Below are 17,263 nucleotides of genomic sequence, written 5' to 3'. Positions count from 1 at the left end.
AGTTACAGGGGTGTTCTTCTGTTGTCTCCGGGTTATATCACATGAACTGGATTTAGGATACTACCATCATGACACTATTTAAAATGTAAGCACTTGAGACATATTAGAAAGAAATAGGGATGGATGTGATTGCTTAATGCAAATATGAGGAGAGGATCTGTTAAAAGGGATTTCGTTTTTGGTTTTAAATTCTTCAGCCACATGCATAGAATTAGCAAAATACAAAAAAATACAAATAGATGTTAACTATTTCGCTGCTTTATATTTTTGTTTGTTGCAATTCTTGCTCTATGATTACACTTGAGTTCTGAAAACAAGCAAAGAATGCAAAAAAAAAAAAAAAGTTGAAAAAAAAGAAAGAAAGAAAGAAATAATTGATAATTACAATGATTGTGAAAACCCTGGCTGCGAGTCTGCTCTGTGATTTAGACTTGGCTGAAGCGTCATAAAGACAGAGCCTTTGAAATCACATCCCTTGGCTTTGTTGTGCTGTGTTAGGGGCGTGTGTGAAAACATACCCAGGAGTATAAGTACACCAGCAGATCCCAAACATCTTCAGGAATCAGCCAAGCACATCATTAACACAGATAGAGAGAGAGACTGCTACTACTACTACTACTGCAGCAGCTACTGAGGACTTTTATCCCTGCTTATCTTGGGCACAAAAAGAGGTCCTCACTGCTTGACCACTGGGACTTTTATTTTTTCTCACTTCTATCAGTTCTGAGTGTGGCTTCTGACCATGTGCCTGAACGCTCTAGGGATCCTGCTGTCCTTCCTGGCTCTGTATGGTTACATATGGGATGGAGCATCTGCTTATGTTATGATGACCAAGTCCAACTCAAATTCCATTAAGAACGTGCCGGCTGTACCAGCAGGTCCACCAATGAGTTACTACCCAGTCAGTGTCAGTCCGGACTCCTTCTATGACATGGCTAACAAGTACCAACCTCTTGAAACTCTACCGGTAAGTAATCCTCACTCCAGCAGTCCTGTTAATAGACTGTGTTACGGCAACTTAGAAATGACAAATGACTTGCTTAAATTTATTGGCTTATTTTAACCCTCCGCTTTTTTTTTTCTTCTTGTGTTGCACTTAGCTGTGATTACCATCAGTAAACGTTAAAATGATTTGTGATTGTACTGTTAAAATAGTTAAAAAAAAAAAAAAAAAAAAAAGTCAAACAAGTTTATGATGCTTTAAAACAAATCATGTTAAATAATGCAGCAATAATGAGGGAACGAGGTAGGCAACACGTGTTAACCCTTTAACTGCTGAAGATTTCTAAAAAGTAAAAGATGAACTCTTGTAAGAGTAATGGACTGTCAGATGACCCCACACAGATATGTGACAGCTTAACCCAGGGTAGATGTATGTATAGGTATACTCTGTCAGTGTAGCTTTTGGAGGTGCCAAAGTCCCCCATCATTGCTTTAAAGTTCTCAGTAGTATATTGCAAGCCTGGTCCTCTGGTCCCAGGGATACAGAGTTTGGGGCACTTCAAAAAATCATGTCTTCTAAGAGCATGTGCTATGTTTGCGTTCATGGCTGTGTGTTCTCACTAATCTGACCCATGCTCCGTCTCCCCCACAGCTCTATACCTGCACGGAGGATGATGACTGCGCTATGGATGAATTCTGTCACAACTCCAGGAATGGGAATCCCATGGTGTGCCTGGCCTGCAGAAAGCGCAGGAAGCGCTGTATGAGAGACTCCATGTGCTGCATGGGCAATTACTGCAGTAATGGTAAGAGAGACTGTATTCTAACTCAGATATAACTTACCAATCCCTACCCCTGGTGCAAATATGTTCCATTCTAATGAAAGAGACTGGAGGACATTTTTTTTTTAATAGTTCCATTCTACAAAAAAATAAAAACTACATTTTCCATAATGAAAGACACCCAAGTATATGTATATATTTTTCAACAATTAAAAAAAAACCAAAAAAAAAACAAACAAAAAAAACAGAGTGATTTCGGTTACCAGTTAACTTGAATTTAAATTTAAATAAAACACACTCAGAATCTCCCATAATTCAGTATGCCAACATGTATTTTACATTCAGTAGCAATATGGCCAAACCTTTCCTTAAGGCTAGAGAGGTAAATAAATAAAAAAAAAAAAACGCCCTTCAGGCTGTCATTTTAAATACAGACATGTAGAATATATGTATGAATTATAAACCAATCAGCTCCCTCAACAGATAGTGCCATACACACCTCTAGGTGAATGCACAGTCACAATATCTCAGGGATGCAATGAGTAGACAATTAGGGCAGTTAAGTATGTTAGTCTACTCCTGTATAGCCTTATATTCATCAAAGGCAAAACTAGCTTTTCAAGTTTATCCAAACAACAATATAGACCTTCTGGGGTCATTGATACAATGTAACAGTATTTATCTTAAAAAAAGGCTTACAAGAATAACATTGTATCCCATAGCTATAAATTAATCAATAGAATTACCCTCCTAGCTAATTAAGATTGAAAGACTTTTTGTCACCTCTGAAAAGCATGGATAATAAGCAATAGCCTTATAATGTTGTGTCTTTGATAGTTGCTCAACCACCTGATGGCAAGATTCACAAAACATTCAAAACTCTTAACTGGGGTCTCATTGTTTTTAGCATAATCTTTAAAAGGGTCACTTACCACATCAATGGCTCTTGTTGCCAAATACCCCCCTCTGTGATTTGAGGATTGACTTTGCATAACTGAGGATGTCTGCTACCTACTGTTAAAAGGGTCGATTTGCTCAATTTCATTTCCATTTGCCCTGTTTCATGTCCCAGGTGTGGGGAGGCATTTCTCCCTGTGCTAATTTAACATACTTTCACAAATCCTTTCACTCACTCCTATGTGAACCCTGAGCTAAAATTCTCCTCTCTTCCTCTTCACAGGGATCTGTTTACCCATGGAGCATGATCATGAAAAGATTCAAAATCCAGGATTATTGGAAGAAGCCATGCTTGACAATTATAACCCTGAACATGCTACAGTGGACACTCACACTAAATTAACTACATCCCCCGCTGGAATGCAGCCGTTTAAAGGTAAGGTATCATTTCAGCTAAACACTATCATTGGGAAACATTCCATAAGTCTACAATGATGAACTTAGTAGACAATATAGGGCTATATTTATCAAGGCAATATAGGAACTATTCTAGTGCAAAGTGTTACAGTTCAGAGACATTCTACTGAATGTTCCTTATTTAGAAGCTCTTTTGACTCAATAGTGAGGAATATTTTAGTTTTTCAAAGAAACCTGGAACTCTTGTCAAATCTTTAAAAAAGTTAATCAGTTAAAAGTGATCCTTATTACCAAATAGGTCTGAATTGAGAATTCCCTTTAACCCCTTAAGGACACATGACATGTGTGACATGTCATGATTCCATTTTATTCCCGAAAATTGGTCCTTAAGGGGTTAATCAGTGTTAAAATTATTGCTGAGGATGTTTGTGTTGATAATATACTCATGTTGTCCTCTCTCTTTTGCCTCAATAGGAAACGATGGTGATGTGTGTCTCAGATCTAGTGACTGTGCACCAGGACTGTGCTGTGCACGCCATTTTTGGTCCAAGATCTGCAAACCTGTCCTTGAGGAAGGCCAAGTCTGTACGAAACATAGACGAAAAGGATCTCACGGGCTGGAAATTTTCCAGCGTTGTCACTGTGGATCTGGTCTGTCATGCAAACTCCAAAAAGGAGAATTCACAACTGTCCCCAAAACTTCAAGACTTCACACGTGTCAGAGACACTGAAGAAAAGAAATGATGGACTTGTTTATTGTTTGTTTTGTTTTCTAAATTAAGTTAAGCTAAAACTTTGATTGACAGATTACTTTATTTTTGGATGTATCTATATATATATATTATCACAGTTTACATAGAGTACTTTGGCCACCCCCTGAGCCAGGGTTAACATTAACTTGTTTCTTTTTATGGAACTGCATTTTATTCACATTGTCTGCAGTAAATTACTGTGTTGTAAATAGATAATGCAACTCTTGTTGTAAATATTTATGAAGATCTACACATTTTCTCTCCTATAGACTTTCACCTTGTATGTGTGGGAGCACTTACCCTTTTTTTAATGGTACAACGATAGAACTTGTGTATTAGTCCTTATTTTTTATTGAAATAAAAACCTGTTCTAAATTGTATTCTTGACATTTTATTTTCTGTAATTAAAAACATCCGATTAAAAATGTTCCTGCTACCAAGCAAACAACAAAATACAATTTAAATAATAATAAAAAAAAATCTGTGGGCAGAACATTAAATACATATTGGTAAAACAATTCTCTGAAATAGCAAGCTTAGAATAGCACATGATAAACTGAATGGTTAAAAAAAAATCCAAAACACAGAGAGGGGTCATTTAAATAACACATTTTGTTTAAAAAGTGCTAAAACACCCTGGAAAAAAATAAGTTTACTACTCATTGTAATACTTTTAAAAGTTTACTAACATGGCTATATATATTCTATCAGTGCGCATTCTATAAATAATATTACTAGATCCTGCAACTTCTTTTTCTTGGAATATGTATCTAATCTTTAAGAAGCAAATATTTTATTATTATTTTTTTTTTTAGTTTATCTTGCCAAAATAATAAAAAAAAGTCAGATTTTCCACATTTTAAAAGGTTCAACTAAAATCGAATATACTTATGGTAATGTGTCTATTATTCTTTATACATATCACACTATGCAAGTTAAACTCAAATCTCCAGGAGCTATTGATTCTAGAAGTTCTATCATGGCTTTAAATCTTTTGGTAAAAAAAAAAAAAAATAGCCATTATGTCTGTCTACCTATATTGCACATTCTCACATAAACCTCAACGAAGACTTCACTGATCTTCTAAAATGAACACCCCAGGGGTGCAATGAACAAGTCTAGTCAGAATTCAGAGAGTGTTTCTTTTGAAAACTCAGGAAGTAAAGTTCTGCTGCTGGCTTTTGTTAGCTGTGGACCATCCAAGGCTTAAACAGATCAACCTCCTTTTCAATGTCTCTCACAAGCCTTTGTCACTATCAGGAAGGCTCTTTCCAATTCTAGTTGTATCCCAGATGATCTGAGGTTGTAGACCCAGGAAAAGACAATAGTGAAGAGGAAACAGAAACCCATCTCTTGCACATTCTCTAAAGAAGATACTTCCGTTTGAAAGAAAGGCAGGGCAGAGTCACTGAAGGACCACAGTCATTTGATCTCTTTCTGTTACAAGGTAGAGTTAGCTACAAGAACCAAGTGATTGCTCTTTGCTTTTAAGACAGCATATTGCCTCCAGCATTGTTGGATTTCATTTCACCTAAGTATCCTCAAATAAAGAACAAGAAATTGTGTGTGTTTCAAGATTCACAATAGATATTTTCTTTAAATAACTTGCTCAGAAGCTACAAATTACAGGCTGAGAGTTTGTACTTTTTTGTTAACGTAATGAGGCACCTACCTTCCCAAAAATAGCAGTGCAAAGCTATCAGCAGATGCAGACTACAACTCCCATCACACACGGAAGTATACATGCAATGACCAAGGTATTTTAGGATATTGACAGAGAGTGTGGTTAAATATTATTAACTCACACAAATTCAACAGGAAATAAACTTAATATCTGGATTTGGGAGTCAAAAATAAATAAATAAAAAGTAAGAAAACAGAAAACATACAACAAAACTGAGAAACCACTAATGAAAATTCATCATGCAGGGCAACTTTGCAGCTTAGAGTATGTAGATGGGACAGGTGATATCACACTAACCATTTATTGTAGTGGATATCACACTTGCGTTTATTGTGTGGTGGGTTATGTTTTTTTCTTTTTTTTTAAGCTTTTAGTGCATTTAGCCATATTTTACTTAAATGCAAAGTTGGGTTTTACTCAATCCAGGGCTTCTGAAAGTAGCACTCCAGAGACACCAGACATTATCCTGATGTCAATGGTTTCCGGAGGACCCCATGAGTGAGAAAGGCCAGGTGAGTGGGCATGTATGCTGGAATACACTAGCTCATTTCCCATAATGCCATTTTAATGACTAGACCTGTACAAAACGCGATCAGAATATGTTACACCATAGATGTGGTCATACAGACACCCTTATATTATACACACACACACCCATATATATATAGTCTGGAACTGCACTTACGGTCTTCTAATTGAAGAAATTCCTTATTGCATCAAAATCAAAATCGACGTTTCGGTCCGCACAGAGACCTTCCTCAGGATTTCCTCATTTTATCCTGAGGAAGGTCCCTGTGCGGACCAAAACGTCGATTTTGATTTTGATGCAATAAAGAATTTCTTCAATTGGAAGACCGTGAGTGCAGTTCCAGATTATTAATATATATACTACTTTCCCCTAAAGACTGGCACCCGGCAAGCAATAGCCACTTTTTGGGTTTAATTTACTATTGGGCTTGAGTGCAAGGATTTTTGCTGTGTTTTATAAATATATATATATATATATATATATATATATATATATATATATATACACACACACACACACACAAACACACAAAAAGGTACACCTAGATTACATGGCATCTGGATATATTTTGGCACCCCCTCAAACTGTAGAATGTTTTTGTGTGTCTCACTATGCATCCCCCAAACTCCCTTTTATTAAGGACATCACAGGTACTTACACGTCGATATTTACATTCAGACAGACATATTCACAAACATACATTCATGTAAACATCAATCACACACACTTTTAATGTTATAGATTTATGGTGGGCTTCACAGTGCATTCTACCAGTCTCCCTATTCTTGCATTGACAGAGAGAGCGTAGTCCTGTGGTTTGCTGCCTGGACCAGTCTCTGTGCGGACTGCCCAGTTCCCCTTTGCATTTTACCGATGCCAAGATGGGGTGATGTCATTTCCCTGCTCCCAGCATCGGTACAGGGAGCTGGTAAATCAGTGCAGAGAGAGCCCAGCAGCCCCCTCGGTGCCACAAGACAGTGGCAGAGTAGATACATAGCGCATGGTCCACCCACTTGCAACATGCCACTAGGTAGGTGCCTGCTCTGGTGGAAAGGGGTTACTCGGTGCACCCCGTGCCCTGGATCTCGTGATACACACACACTTTATCTCTCTCCATCTCGATTTACAGGATATTGCTCCAGAACATTGCCCTACGTGCCCAACACAGAAATAGATGGGAATAGGTAAATCCACCAAAAACATTTTATAATTATGTCCACTACGGCCACTTCATTTAACAACAAATTAGATTATTTTTACATGTTAACAAAAATAAGAAATTGTTTGTGGAGGTTTATTTGAAGTGTATATATATATACATATATATATATATATATATATATATATATATATATATATATATATATACACACACACACACACACACAGACTCAGTTTAATATCTGTACTATCAAAGAAGGTAGACAAAACATGGTTGCAAACACACATTCTAGAGTAGGACAACTGAACTTTATTTTTTAGGAGTTCTGGTTATGGAGCGTGTACACTTATACAATCAAATTCAATCCTACCTTGTAAGGTGCATTGTTTTAAACTAGCCAAAATGAAGGGGGGTCTGACCAGCTTTAATTTGAAATAAAGAGAGCAGATGAAAGGAGCATACACAGGATATTCTAGAGTTTAAACAAGGATGCTTTTTTCCAGACTATTATTGGGTAAGCCTACAAAGGTTTTAAGGGCTAGATAACACTGAGACCCCAGCAAAAGTTCATGAGTAGTGATGTCCCGAATGGTTCGCTGGCGAATAGTTCCTGGCGAACATAGCGTGTTCGCGGTCGCCACGGAAGGCGAACATATGCGATGTTCGGTTCCCCCCTATTCGTCTTCATTGAGTAAACTTTGACCCTGTACCTCACAGTCAGCAGACACATTCCAGCCAATCAGCAGCAGACCCTCCCTCCCAGACCCTTCCACCTCTTGGACAGCATTCATTTTAGATTCGTTCGGAAGCTGCATTCTTTTTTTTTGTATTCTTTTTTTTTTTTTAGACAGAAGTGTGTTATATTTGAGCATGCTAGGCTGAACGTGCGTATATCATGGCTAGTTGCACTGAAGGTATGAGTATATAGCAGTACATTGTTGTGAAAGATGGCTGTCGTGTTTAGGGTGTAGCTTGCACGTTATCAACTGCAGGCTGCTGTTTACTGCTTGTGCTCATCCGATCCCTTCTGGGCGCCAGGTGCAGACCCTGGGAGTCCCTGATACCTGGAACAACAAAGGCAAGTCTCTGGCTGAGTGCCGGGTTCGCGGCTTGAGGTGGTGGAAGCTTGTTTTGTCGGGTGGTCGGATCTGTCCCGGTGGTGCTTCACGTCTGGTGCGGGATTGTTGTGGCTTAAGGTGGAGGCAAGTACTTGACGTGGGGCAGGCTCTGCATTTCTGTTTGTGCCTCCGGTCCCGTCTTCGACGCCTTTTGCGTTGGTTTTTAATGGGGACTGCTTCGCTTAGCTGTGATGGAGCTTGTTGGGGCTGTGGTGGAGCTTGTTGGGGCTTCCTGCTTGTTATTTGCTTCCAAAACTGATTAAAGAGTCTGTCCAGCTTAGACTCAATATCCTGCCATGCTTTGCTGGTACCAGGAGGACACGCGGCTGCCGCCATATTTGGAGAGTCGCAGATGAGTATGTCAGCCTGGGCGGCTGTGCTCTGTGCGTCCATTAGCTCCAGACAGCCTCTCAGGGGTGGACCGGGATAACCCCCACTGGTCCGAGGGGGGGGGGGGTAACGGAGCTCCTGCCGGGAAGTAGCTGCTCATGGGCATCCCAGGATCGGGAGATCGGCCGCCTCTCCCGCCCCGGTGAGCACCAGGCCACACTTGCCACGCGGAGGTAAGTAAGACCCTGTTGAGTTGCTGACCACTATTAAGCATGTCGGGTCGGTCAGGTAGGTGCAACATTGCTGGGTCATCTCCATCTGGGGTGAAATTCGCTTGTTGATAGCTGCTTAAAGTGAGATATTGAGGGAGCTCACACGAATTGCGTCTTTCCTCCATGACAGCTAGGCCCCGCCCCCCGCTGCATTCTTAGTGAGAGGAGGGACAGTGTAGCTGCTGCTTATTTAATAGGGAAATCGATAGCTCGGCTAGTGTATTCTGTGTCCACTACAGTCCTGAAGGACTCATCTGATCTCTGCTGTAAGGACAGCACCCCCCAAAAGCCCTTTTTAGGGCTAGAACATCAATCTGCTTTTTTTTTTTCTGTGTAATCTAATTGCAGTTGCCTGCCTGCCAGTCTGTGTGTCAGGCTCACAGCGTATAATGTGCCCACTTGCCCAGTGCCACCACTCATATCTGGTGTCACAATAGCTTGCATTTAAAAAAAAAAAAAAAAACCAACCTTTTTTGACTGTAATATAATAGCAGTCAGTTTCCTTCACATGTGTGCATTTCAGGGCCTGCCAGGGCACAGTGTCACACCAGTGCAACTCATATTTGGTGTAACAGTAGTGTACATTAAAAAAAAAAATACAGGGGGCTTGTTGTCACCTTTCGGGGACCCTTGGTGTTGTACGTGGCTGGGTGGAGGAAGAGACCTTCAATGACATCAGTGAGGACAAGGAACGGGACATGGCTAGCTTGGTATCCAACCTTGTGCAAAGGGGGAGTTTGCGGTTGTGCAAATGGACTGTTTGCGGTTGTTTGCGGTGCGTTAAACGGGGAGTTTGGTCTGTCACTGTGAAGCGGGCGTAACCCTTACACTACTTGATCGATACAACATCATACCTGATGTTTTAAAGCAGGTTATTCCAAACAATTTAGGAATGTTAGGTGATTTATGCCCTTTATGGATTAAAACCAGACTCTGCATCAACTATGTAATTTTCCATGGGAGTTTTGCCATGGATCCCCCTCCGGCATGCCACAGTCCAGGTGTTAGTCCCCTTGAAACAATTTTTCCATCACTATTGTGGCCAGAAAGAGTCCCTGTGGGTTTTAAAATTCGCCTGCCTATTGAAGTCTATGGCGGTTCGCCCGTTCGCGAACATTTGCGGAAGTTCGCGTTCGCCGTTCGCGAACGGAAAATTTTATGTTTGCGACATCACTATTCACGAGGAAATGTGCAAATATATGTAAACGCTTTCTTACCTTGAAAGAACAGTTAATATGGAAGTTGCTTGACAAGTTGGAGTGAGAAATCTTACCTTATTGTCTTCCCGTCCTGTTGTATATAAGTTCATACAAGAGTAATTTTTCAAGATTCCCAATAAATAATAATCCTTATTTCTTTATTCACTTTATTTTCATCGGATTTATTGTAAAGCGCTACGGAATCTGTTGGCGCTTTATAAATGACGGTAATAAATAATCCCAGCTGTATTTATAAAACTATAATAAATTGGGATTATAATAAATTAAATCAGACATACCACAGATAAAGATATCTATTTAAGTTATTAACCCCTTAAAGGACCACTATAGGCACCCAGACCACTTCAGCTTAATGAAGTGGTCTGGGTGCCTGGTCCAGCTAGGTTTAACCATTTTTTCTATAAACATAGCAGTTTCAGAGAAACTGCTATGTTTATATTAGGGTTAATCCAGCCACTAGTGGCTGTCTCATTGACAGCCGCTAGAGGCGCTTGCGTGCTTCTCACTGTGAAAATCAAAGTGAGAAGACGCCGGCGTCCATAGGAAAGCATTGTGAATGCTTTCCTATGAGACTGGCTGAATGCGCGCGTGGCTCTTGCCGCGCATGCGCATTCAGCCGAGGAGGAGAGGAGGCGGAGAAGGAGAGTCCCCCGCCCGGCGCTGGAGAAAGAGGTACATTTAACCCCTTCCTCTCCGTCCAGCCCGGCGGGAGGGGGACCCTGAGGGTGGGGGCACCCTCAGGGCACTATAGTGCCAGGAAAACGAGTATGGTGTCCTGGCACTATAGTGGTCCTTTAAGGACTGAGCCAAATGTACACGTTTTTATCAAAATAAAACGTAAACAAAACTTGGAATTTGACTATATGTCTGTTCAACCGTAATTCACCTCTTTCATATAAATGGAACACGCACTTATATATAAACTTATTCAGGAGAAATAGGGCTTTAATTTAACTATGAAACATAATTTATTATGAATAAAATATAAAACAATGTGAGAAATTAAGAAATTGTGCTTTTTTAGTTCTGCATGACATTTTAACTGTGAATGTCATAATAATGTTAGCTTTTACTGCATTAAAATACACATATTTGTATTCAGCGATGTCTCACGTGTAAAACAGTACCACCTATGTACAGGTTTTATGATGTTTTTGGAAATTACAGGGTCAAAAATAGCATGTTACATTTTTCATTTTTTTCACATTGAAATTCACCAGATTGGTTACTTTGCCTTTGGGACCATATGGTAGCCCAGGAATGAGAATTGCCCCCACGATGGCATACCATTTGCAATAGTAGACAACCCAAGGTATTGCAAATGGGGTAGGTCCAGTCTTTTTTAGCAGCATTTGTGACTAAGTGGCTACTAAAAAAGACTGAACATACCCCATTTGCAATACCTTGGGTTGTCTACTTTTGCAAATGGTATGCCATCATGGGGGTAATTCTCATTCTTGGGCTACAATACGGTCTCAAAAGCAACATAACCAATCTGGCGAATTTCAATGTGAAAAAAATGAAACACAAGCCTTATATTTGACTCTGTAACTTTTGAAAACACCATAAAATCTGTACATGAGGGGTACAGTTATACTCGGTAGACTTTGCTGAACACAAATATTAGTGTTTTAAAACCGTAAAACGTATCACAACAATTATATTGTCAGTGTAAATGCCATTTGTGTGTGAAAAATGCAAAAAACTGAATTTTTACTGATGATATCATCGTTGTAATACATTTCAACCTTTATTTTACTTTATTACAGGCAGCAGGGGGACTACCTGTCATTCCAGGCACTCCCCCTGCTGGCACTGCTATGGACAGCTATTCCGTCCATGTGACCATGAGGAGGGCCGGATCAGATGCAGGGGGACTGCCTGGAATGCCAGGCAAGTCCCCCCATAGCGATCGCGGGCAGGAATCTCCAGCGAGCAGGTAAGTCCCTGGACGGTGGGGACGTACTATGCTGCATTTAGAGCTGGATCCCCAAAGGACGGCATAGCACGCCCGCCGTCCTTAAGAGGTTAATCATGGAACTGAATAAGGATGACAAACTTTAGCAAAGTATATAACAAATTAAGTCAAACTTGGTTCTCAATCAAATTGGCGTAACACAGAGATTTTGCTTTGCATGTACACTTGTCTCCAAAAGTTTCCCTATGGGGAAGCATTGATGATCTCAGTCAAGGATGTGGGTACGGCAGTGCAGTGAGCAGCGTGGTGATGGCAACAAGGAGATTTAAAAAAGAAAAAAAAAATGTATTACTTATGACACAGTAAGTTTGTATAGATACAAAATTGAGCCCTTTGTTGAAACTCCCACTACATGTGGTCAGCAGCAATGAAGAAAGTACACATCTACCTAATTACATACAATAAAAACTAAAGAAAAAAAGTTACCTGCGCACTCTTCCAAATTCCTATGCACATTGATAAAAAAGAAACATGTCTATTTAATTAATGGGGAGCTACTGATTGGCTTATAGCATCAGCTGACCACTCTAGCAAAATCAGTGGCGCCCTGCCCGGCAGCAGGGGACCTGAAGAAAGTCGCTGGAGGAAACCTTTGGGGCTTAAATCATTGAGAACAATTTAACCCATTAAAGTAATCATGCGCCCGGAGGCCTCCTGGCAACATAACTTCACTTAGATGAAGATGTTATGGTGACCAAAGTATCCCTTTAAGACAAGTGTAAATAGATGCATTGGTTTCTGCACAGGACACTGTAACGGATCGACGGGCACCCAGACTGGGTACCTCCGTTGAAGGATGCTCCTAGCGCTTCCCGAGGTCTCCAAGCACTGCAGCAGACACCATAACCACCGTAGACTCCTCCAGAGAGCAGAACAGGAACAAGCAGAATAAGAGCTTAGCAGTGATTTAGCAAGGGACTATGACAAGCATAGCAATCCCTTGTAGCAGATTCCCCCAATAAGAGACGGCACTCCAAATTGAGGGTAAAGTAGAACTCAGGTTTAAGGGCAGGTACTCTGCTTTTATGCAGTGCTCCCCTGCAAGGGAGACGCCCACAGACAATTAGGCATTAACCAATCAACTATCGGTTACATCCCACATATTTCCTCCCCTCTGCTTGGGAGATAATTGAGTTTCTTACTGTATCTCCTCAATTATCTCCAAGCTAAAACTTATACATTTTTATAACTTTAAAACTATACATTCAATCTTCATTAAAAAAACATATTATTAATCAGCACACTTGAAATATGAACATACTCAAAAATCATGCAAATCCTTCCATTAGTTCAAAAGTTAGTCGGACGTCCTTTGTGACCGACCACAGGCACATTTTTATGCCCAAAACAGTTCCACAGATACAGGCTGTGCGGTTGGTCTATTTCTGCCCTGAAAATAACAAAGTCCTATCCGAAGGTGGCGTTCGAATCGTCGAACCACTTCGACTTCTGTCGAAGTATCGAAGTGAAACCGGGGTTGTGTTTCCGTGGTGGTATATTGTCTACCAGAGGTCTATTTTACACCCAGAAATGACAAAGTCCCGTTCGAACGTGTGTTCGAATCTTCGAACGAGACTTAATCTCCAGCCGCAGTGTCGAAGGGTAGGGGAAGGTACAGCTCACTGCGTTCGACTGGATTAAAATGGCTGCCGCCACGTGTTCGACTGTAATGGCGGCCACTTCGACGACTTCGGCACTTCGACTGCATCTGAAGTGCCAGTTTAAAAGTTGTAAAACTGCTCCACAGTATTTAAAGGGCCAGGAACAGCATATAAACATCCATTGTGCTCAAATACCCTTCTTACAGGGTTAATACACCCCAGGGCAGGAGGCTAGCAACCAGGCTTCTCCAGTTCACAGTGGCGAGGTTGGTTCTGCCACAGACACATTGTGAAAATAAATTCTATATTTGCAAAAAAAAAAGGGAATAGCTATTTGGCCTTTTGTTGGCTTTTATTCACTGTCAAAATATATGGGGTTTGTTATGAAGCCTATTGCAGTGGTGGAACTACTGCCTGTGCAGACGGTGCAGCTACACCGGAGACTGCACAGTCAGGGGGCTCATCCGGTGGCCCAAAGTGCATATTATATCTTTAACCCTGAACAGGAGCCTGGTCACGCGACCATGCTCTTGCAGTACCTACAAGCTGGGAGGAAGTGATAAATAGCTGATCACTTCTTCCCAGCTTCACAATGAGCGCCGGATGAGAGGGAGGGAGGAGAAGATGGCACAGACAGGCATTCACCTCAGACAGCTGCAGAAGGACCACAAACAACCACCCTCCTGGGCACACAAAGAAGGTGGGTCGCTGCAAATATATAAAAATTTACGTTTATGTGTGTCTGATTGCGTATGTGCATCTGTGTGCCAGGATGTGTGCGTGTCTGTGTGTGCGCGTGTGTGTGCGCGTGTGTATCAGTGTCAGTGTGTGTGCATGTGTCAGTGTGTGTATCTATGTGGGTATGTGTCAGAGTGTATATGAATTTGTGTGTATGTGTCAGTGTGTTTATTCATGTGTATCTGCGTGTTAATGCATATGTATATCTGTGTAAGTATGAATGTATGTATGGCAGTGTATGTGCATACATACAAGCAATCAAACACCAACACAACATGCTATCACACTCCTGACATCTAACACAAATATGACATACAAGCACACCCCTGCATTCAAACATCAATACTACACACAAATATACATGCACATTTAAAAGCCAACATTACATACAAACACACCCCTGCAATCAAATGCAAACAAACATACATACACACCCCTGAATTAAAACACTAAAATTATATACCCCATTGAAACAAAAACACTACACACAAAAGGACAAATGCATTTAAAAGCCAACACAACATACAAACTCACCACTGCATTCAAACAAAAACACTACACACAAGTACACCACTGCATTCCAATGACAACAGTACATACAAATACATCCCTACATAGAAACATAGAATGTGACGGCAGATAAGAACCATTTGGCCCATCTAGTCTGCCCAATTTTCTAAATATTTTCATTAGTCCCTGGCCCTATCTTATAGCTAGGATAGCCTTATTGCTATCCCACCATGCATGCACACATATACTCTATACATTCAAACGTACAAACACTGCTCACAAATACAACCCTGAAAGGATGGACAAATGGAAGATAACCACCCGGTATGGCATTTTTTGAGTTGACATGATGGTAGCACCATTGACCTGAACTCATACTAACAAAGGAGGGAAGGCACTCACAAACACACAGAGAAAACTGAAATGGAAGGGTTTAAAGTTTAAGGAAAATATCTGTACTAAAATGCTGCCTTGTAGTGTGCCCTTTTTCCCATGGAAACAGAACAACTGCACTGCAAACAAGTATGCATCTTGAGGCAATGTTATCAGCACGCTGATTAAAACCAAAGCACATATTCCCTTCTGGCCTCAGGTGCAATTAGCTAGACCACAATGGCCTGATCTTCACCTTCCATCACCTGATTCACCTCAACAATTACTTTACTAGTGACTCATTGTGATGGGTCAGAGATTAGACTACAAAGGGATCACTTGACAAAGCAGGAGTCAGCAAAAAAAAAAAAAAGGTTAAATAGGAAATCTCAAGGGATAAAAAAATAAATAGAATAAATTATTGTATAGGTGTGCTAGACTGCATTACTTTCTCCTGTGAGTCACTGACTGGAAGCCGTATGGTAAGTCTGGCCAAGCATTTTCATCTTAATGGGACCCTCCATAGCCCAAACAAAAAAATACAATAAATATCAATCAATAAATGAATAAAAATTGAATTATGCATTTATTCATTGGGGCAAAAGCTGCAGATCTCTTGCCTGATGTCTTTGTGAACCCTCTCCTTCTAATTCAGCTCAGACATTAGTTGGTTGTCCAATCACAGACTTCCCAATGAAGCTCAATGAGAAGTCTTGGCAAAGCAGGTGCTAGGGGCAATGTCTCGAGTTTAGTACCATTGAGCAAACCAAACCAGGAATTAACAGGGCAGTTTGTCTGATTGACAGCCAGGGGGTGTAGCAAGGTTAATTTATAAAAGTGTCAATTTCTATTAAAATCTGCACTTTTTGTAAACTTTAAAAAAAAAAGGACATACTCTTCATATATAAAGCACTCTTTAACAAGCTAGAGTGCTTTACAGACATTGATTGAATTTCAGCATCTATTTAGATTTTCCTGTAATTCACTTAAAATTATCGGCACTGGAAAACATAGGCATCACAACAGGACAGTGTGCACCTCTTACTTTCCAAATCATTGTGAACATATGCACACCATAAGCCTAAGCCCCCAATATAATACAGCAGACCCATCTGTTTAAAATTAAAATGTTTATAGTCTTTAGAAGATTTATTATAGACAGTTCTAATCAAAATTATTCAACCCCATGATTTTCAATGGGGTTTGAATAATTTTGATTTCAACTGTAATGAGATGGTCTGCCCATAAAAACTCCAGCTATTGTTAATATAACAAGAACAGTTTGCAGAATATTGATGTAATCTGGCAGCAGCAAGAGTGGACTGGAATGCGCATGCATGAACAATGACAACTTCATTGTACAAGTCAGTGAGGGAGATAGACGCCATTGTCCTATGTACTATGTGTCTTGTATCTTAAATGTATATCTATTTTTATATTGCATGCTTGGATACTTTCCGGACAGACCTCGTATATAAATGTATGCTTTAGGTGTCAGGCAAGCAGGCAGACAAAAACTCTTTCAGAGAATTCTCAGTGAAATTGAAAATGTGCAATTGAAAAGGTGCAATCAATAAATGTTTAAGGTTCATTTGCTAAATGTCAAATTGCATGGTATTTAAGCTGCTCAAGCCAAACTGTGGCTTTATCTGAGCTGGAAAATTCTCCTAAATCATTTTTTTTTTTTTCTAAATATTGCAATTCAATTTTCCATTTATTAAAATTCAAAGCTTTGTTAATAGACTCCTTTAAGATAAATCAAAGCTTGAGATTAACAGGACAAGTGGATAGACAGACGTGTTTTACTCAAAAATTGTGGTTTACTTCCAAACTGTTTTTGTTTTAGATCTACTAAAACATTTAAGTTAGATCAATTGGACATAAACTTTAACACTACGGGTGCAAGGAGTATTTTAGCAAACTAAAACTGCTACAGAAAGAAACGAAGCAAGCCAAGAA

The 17,263-nt window shown here is 40.1% G+C and overlaps 1 protein-coding gene across 1 annotated transcript; it reads left to right on the top strand.

The window, feature by feature from the left end:
- Positions 1-576: 576 nt before the first annotated feature.
- Positions 577-4,149, top strand: DKK1 (dickkopf WNT signaling pathway inhibitor 1). Its single transcript, XM_063433752.1, has 4 exons — positions 577-967; positions 1,595-1,748; positions 2,905-3,057; positions 3,513-4,149. The coding sequence occupies exons 1-4, from the start codon at positions 743-745 to the stop codon at positions 3,767-3,769; spliced, it is 789 nt and encodes a 262-aa protein (XP_063289822.1). The 5' UTR covers positions 577-742; the 3' UTR covers positions 3,770-4,149.
- Positions 4,150-17,263: the final 13,114 nt, after the last annotated feature.

This window comes from Pelobates fuscus, chromosome 10, assembly GCF_036172605.1.
Source record: "Pelobates fuscus isolate aPelFus1 chromosome 10, aPelFus1.pri, whole genome shotgun sequence".
NCBI classification, from domain to species: Eukaryota; Metazoa; Chordata; class Amphibia; order Anura; family Pelobatidae; genus Pelobates; species Pelobates fuscus.
The sequence above is the reverse complement of the archived record's forward strand: the minus strand, read 5'-3'. Positions and strand labels throughout refer to the sequence as shown.

Coding starts and splice junctions, on each gene's coding strand:
- DKK1 (XM_063433752.1), top strand. CDS start 743: ATGTGCCTGAACGCTCTAGGGATCCTGCTGTCCTTCCTGGCTCTGTAT. Junction 968..1,594: donor AACCTCTTGAAACTCTACCG/GTAAGTAATCCT, acceptor TCTCCCCCACAG/CTCTATACCTGCACGGAGGA. Junction 1,749..2,904: donor GGGCAATTACTGCAGTAATG/GTAAGAGAGACT, acceptor TCCTCTTCACAG/GGATCTGTTTACCCATGGAG.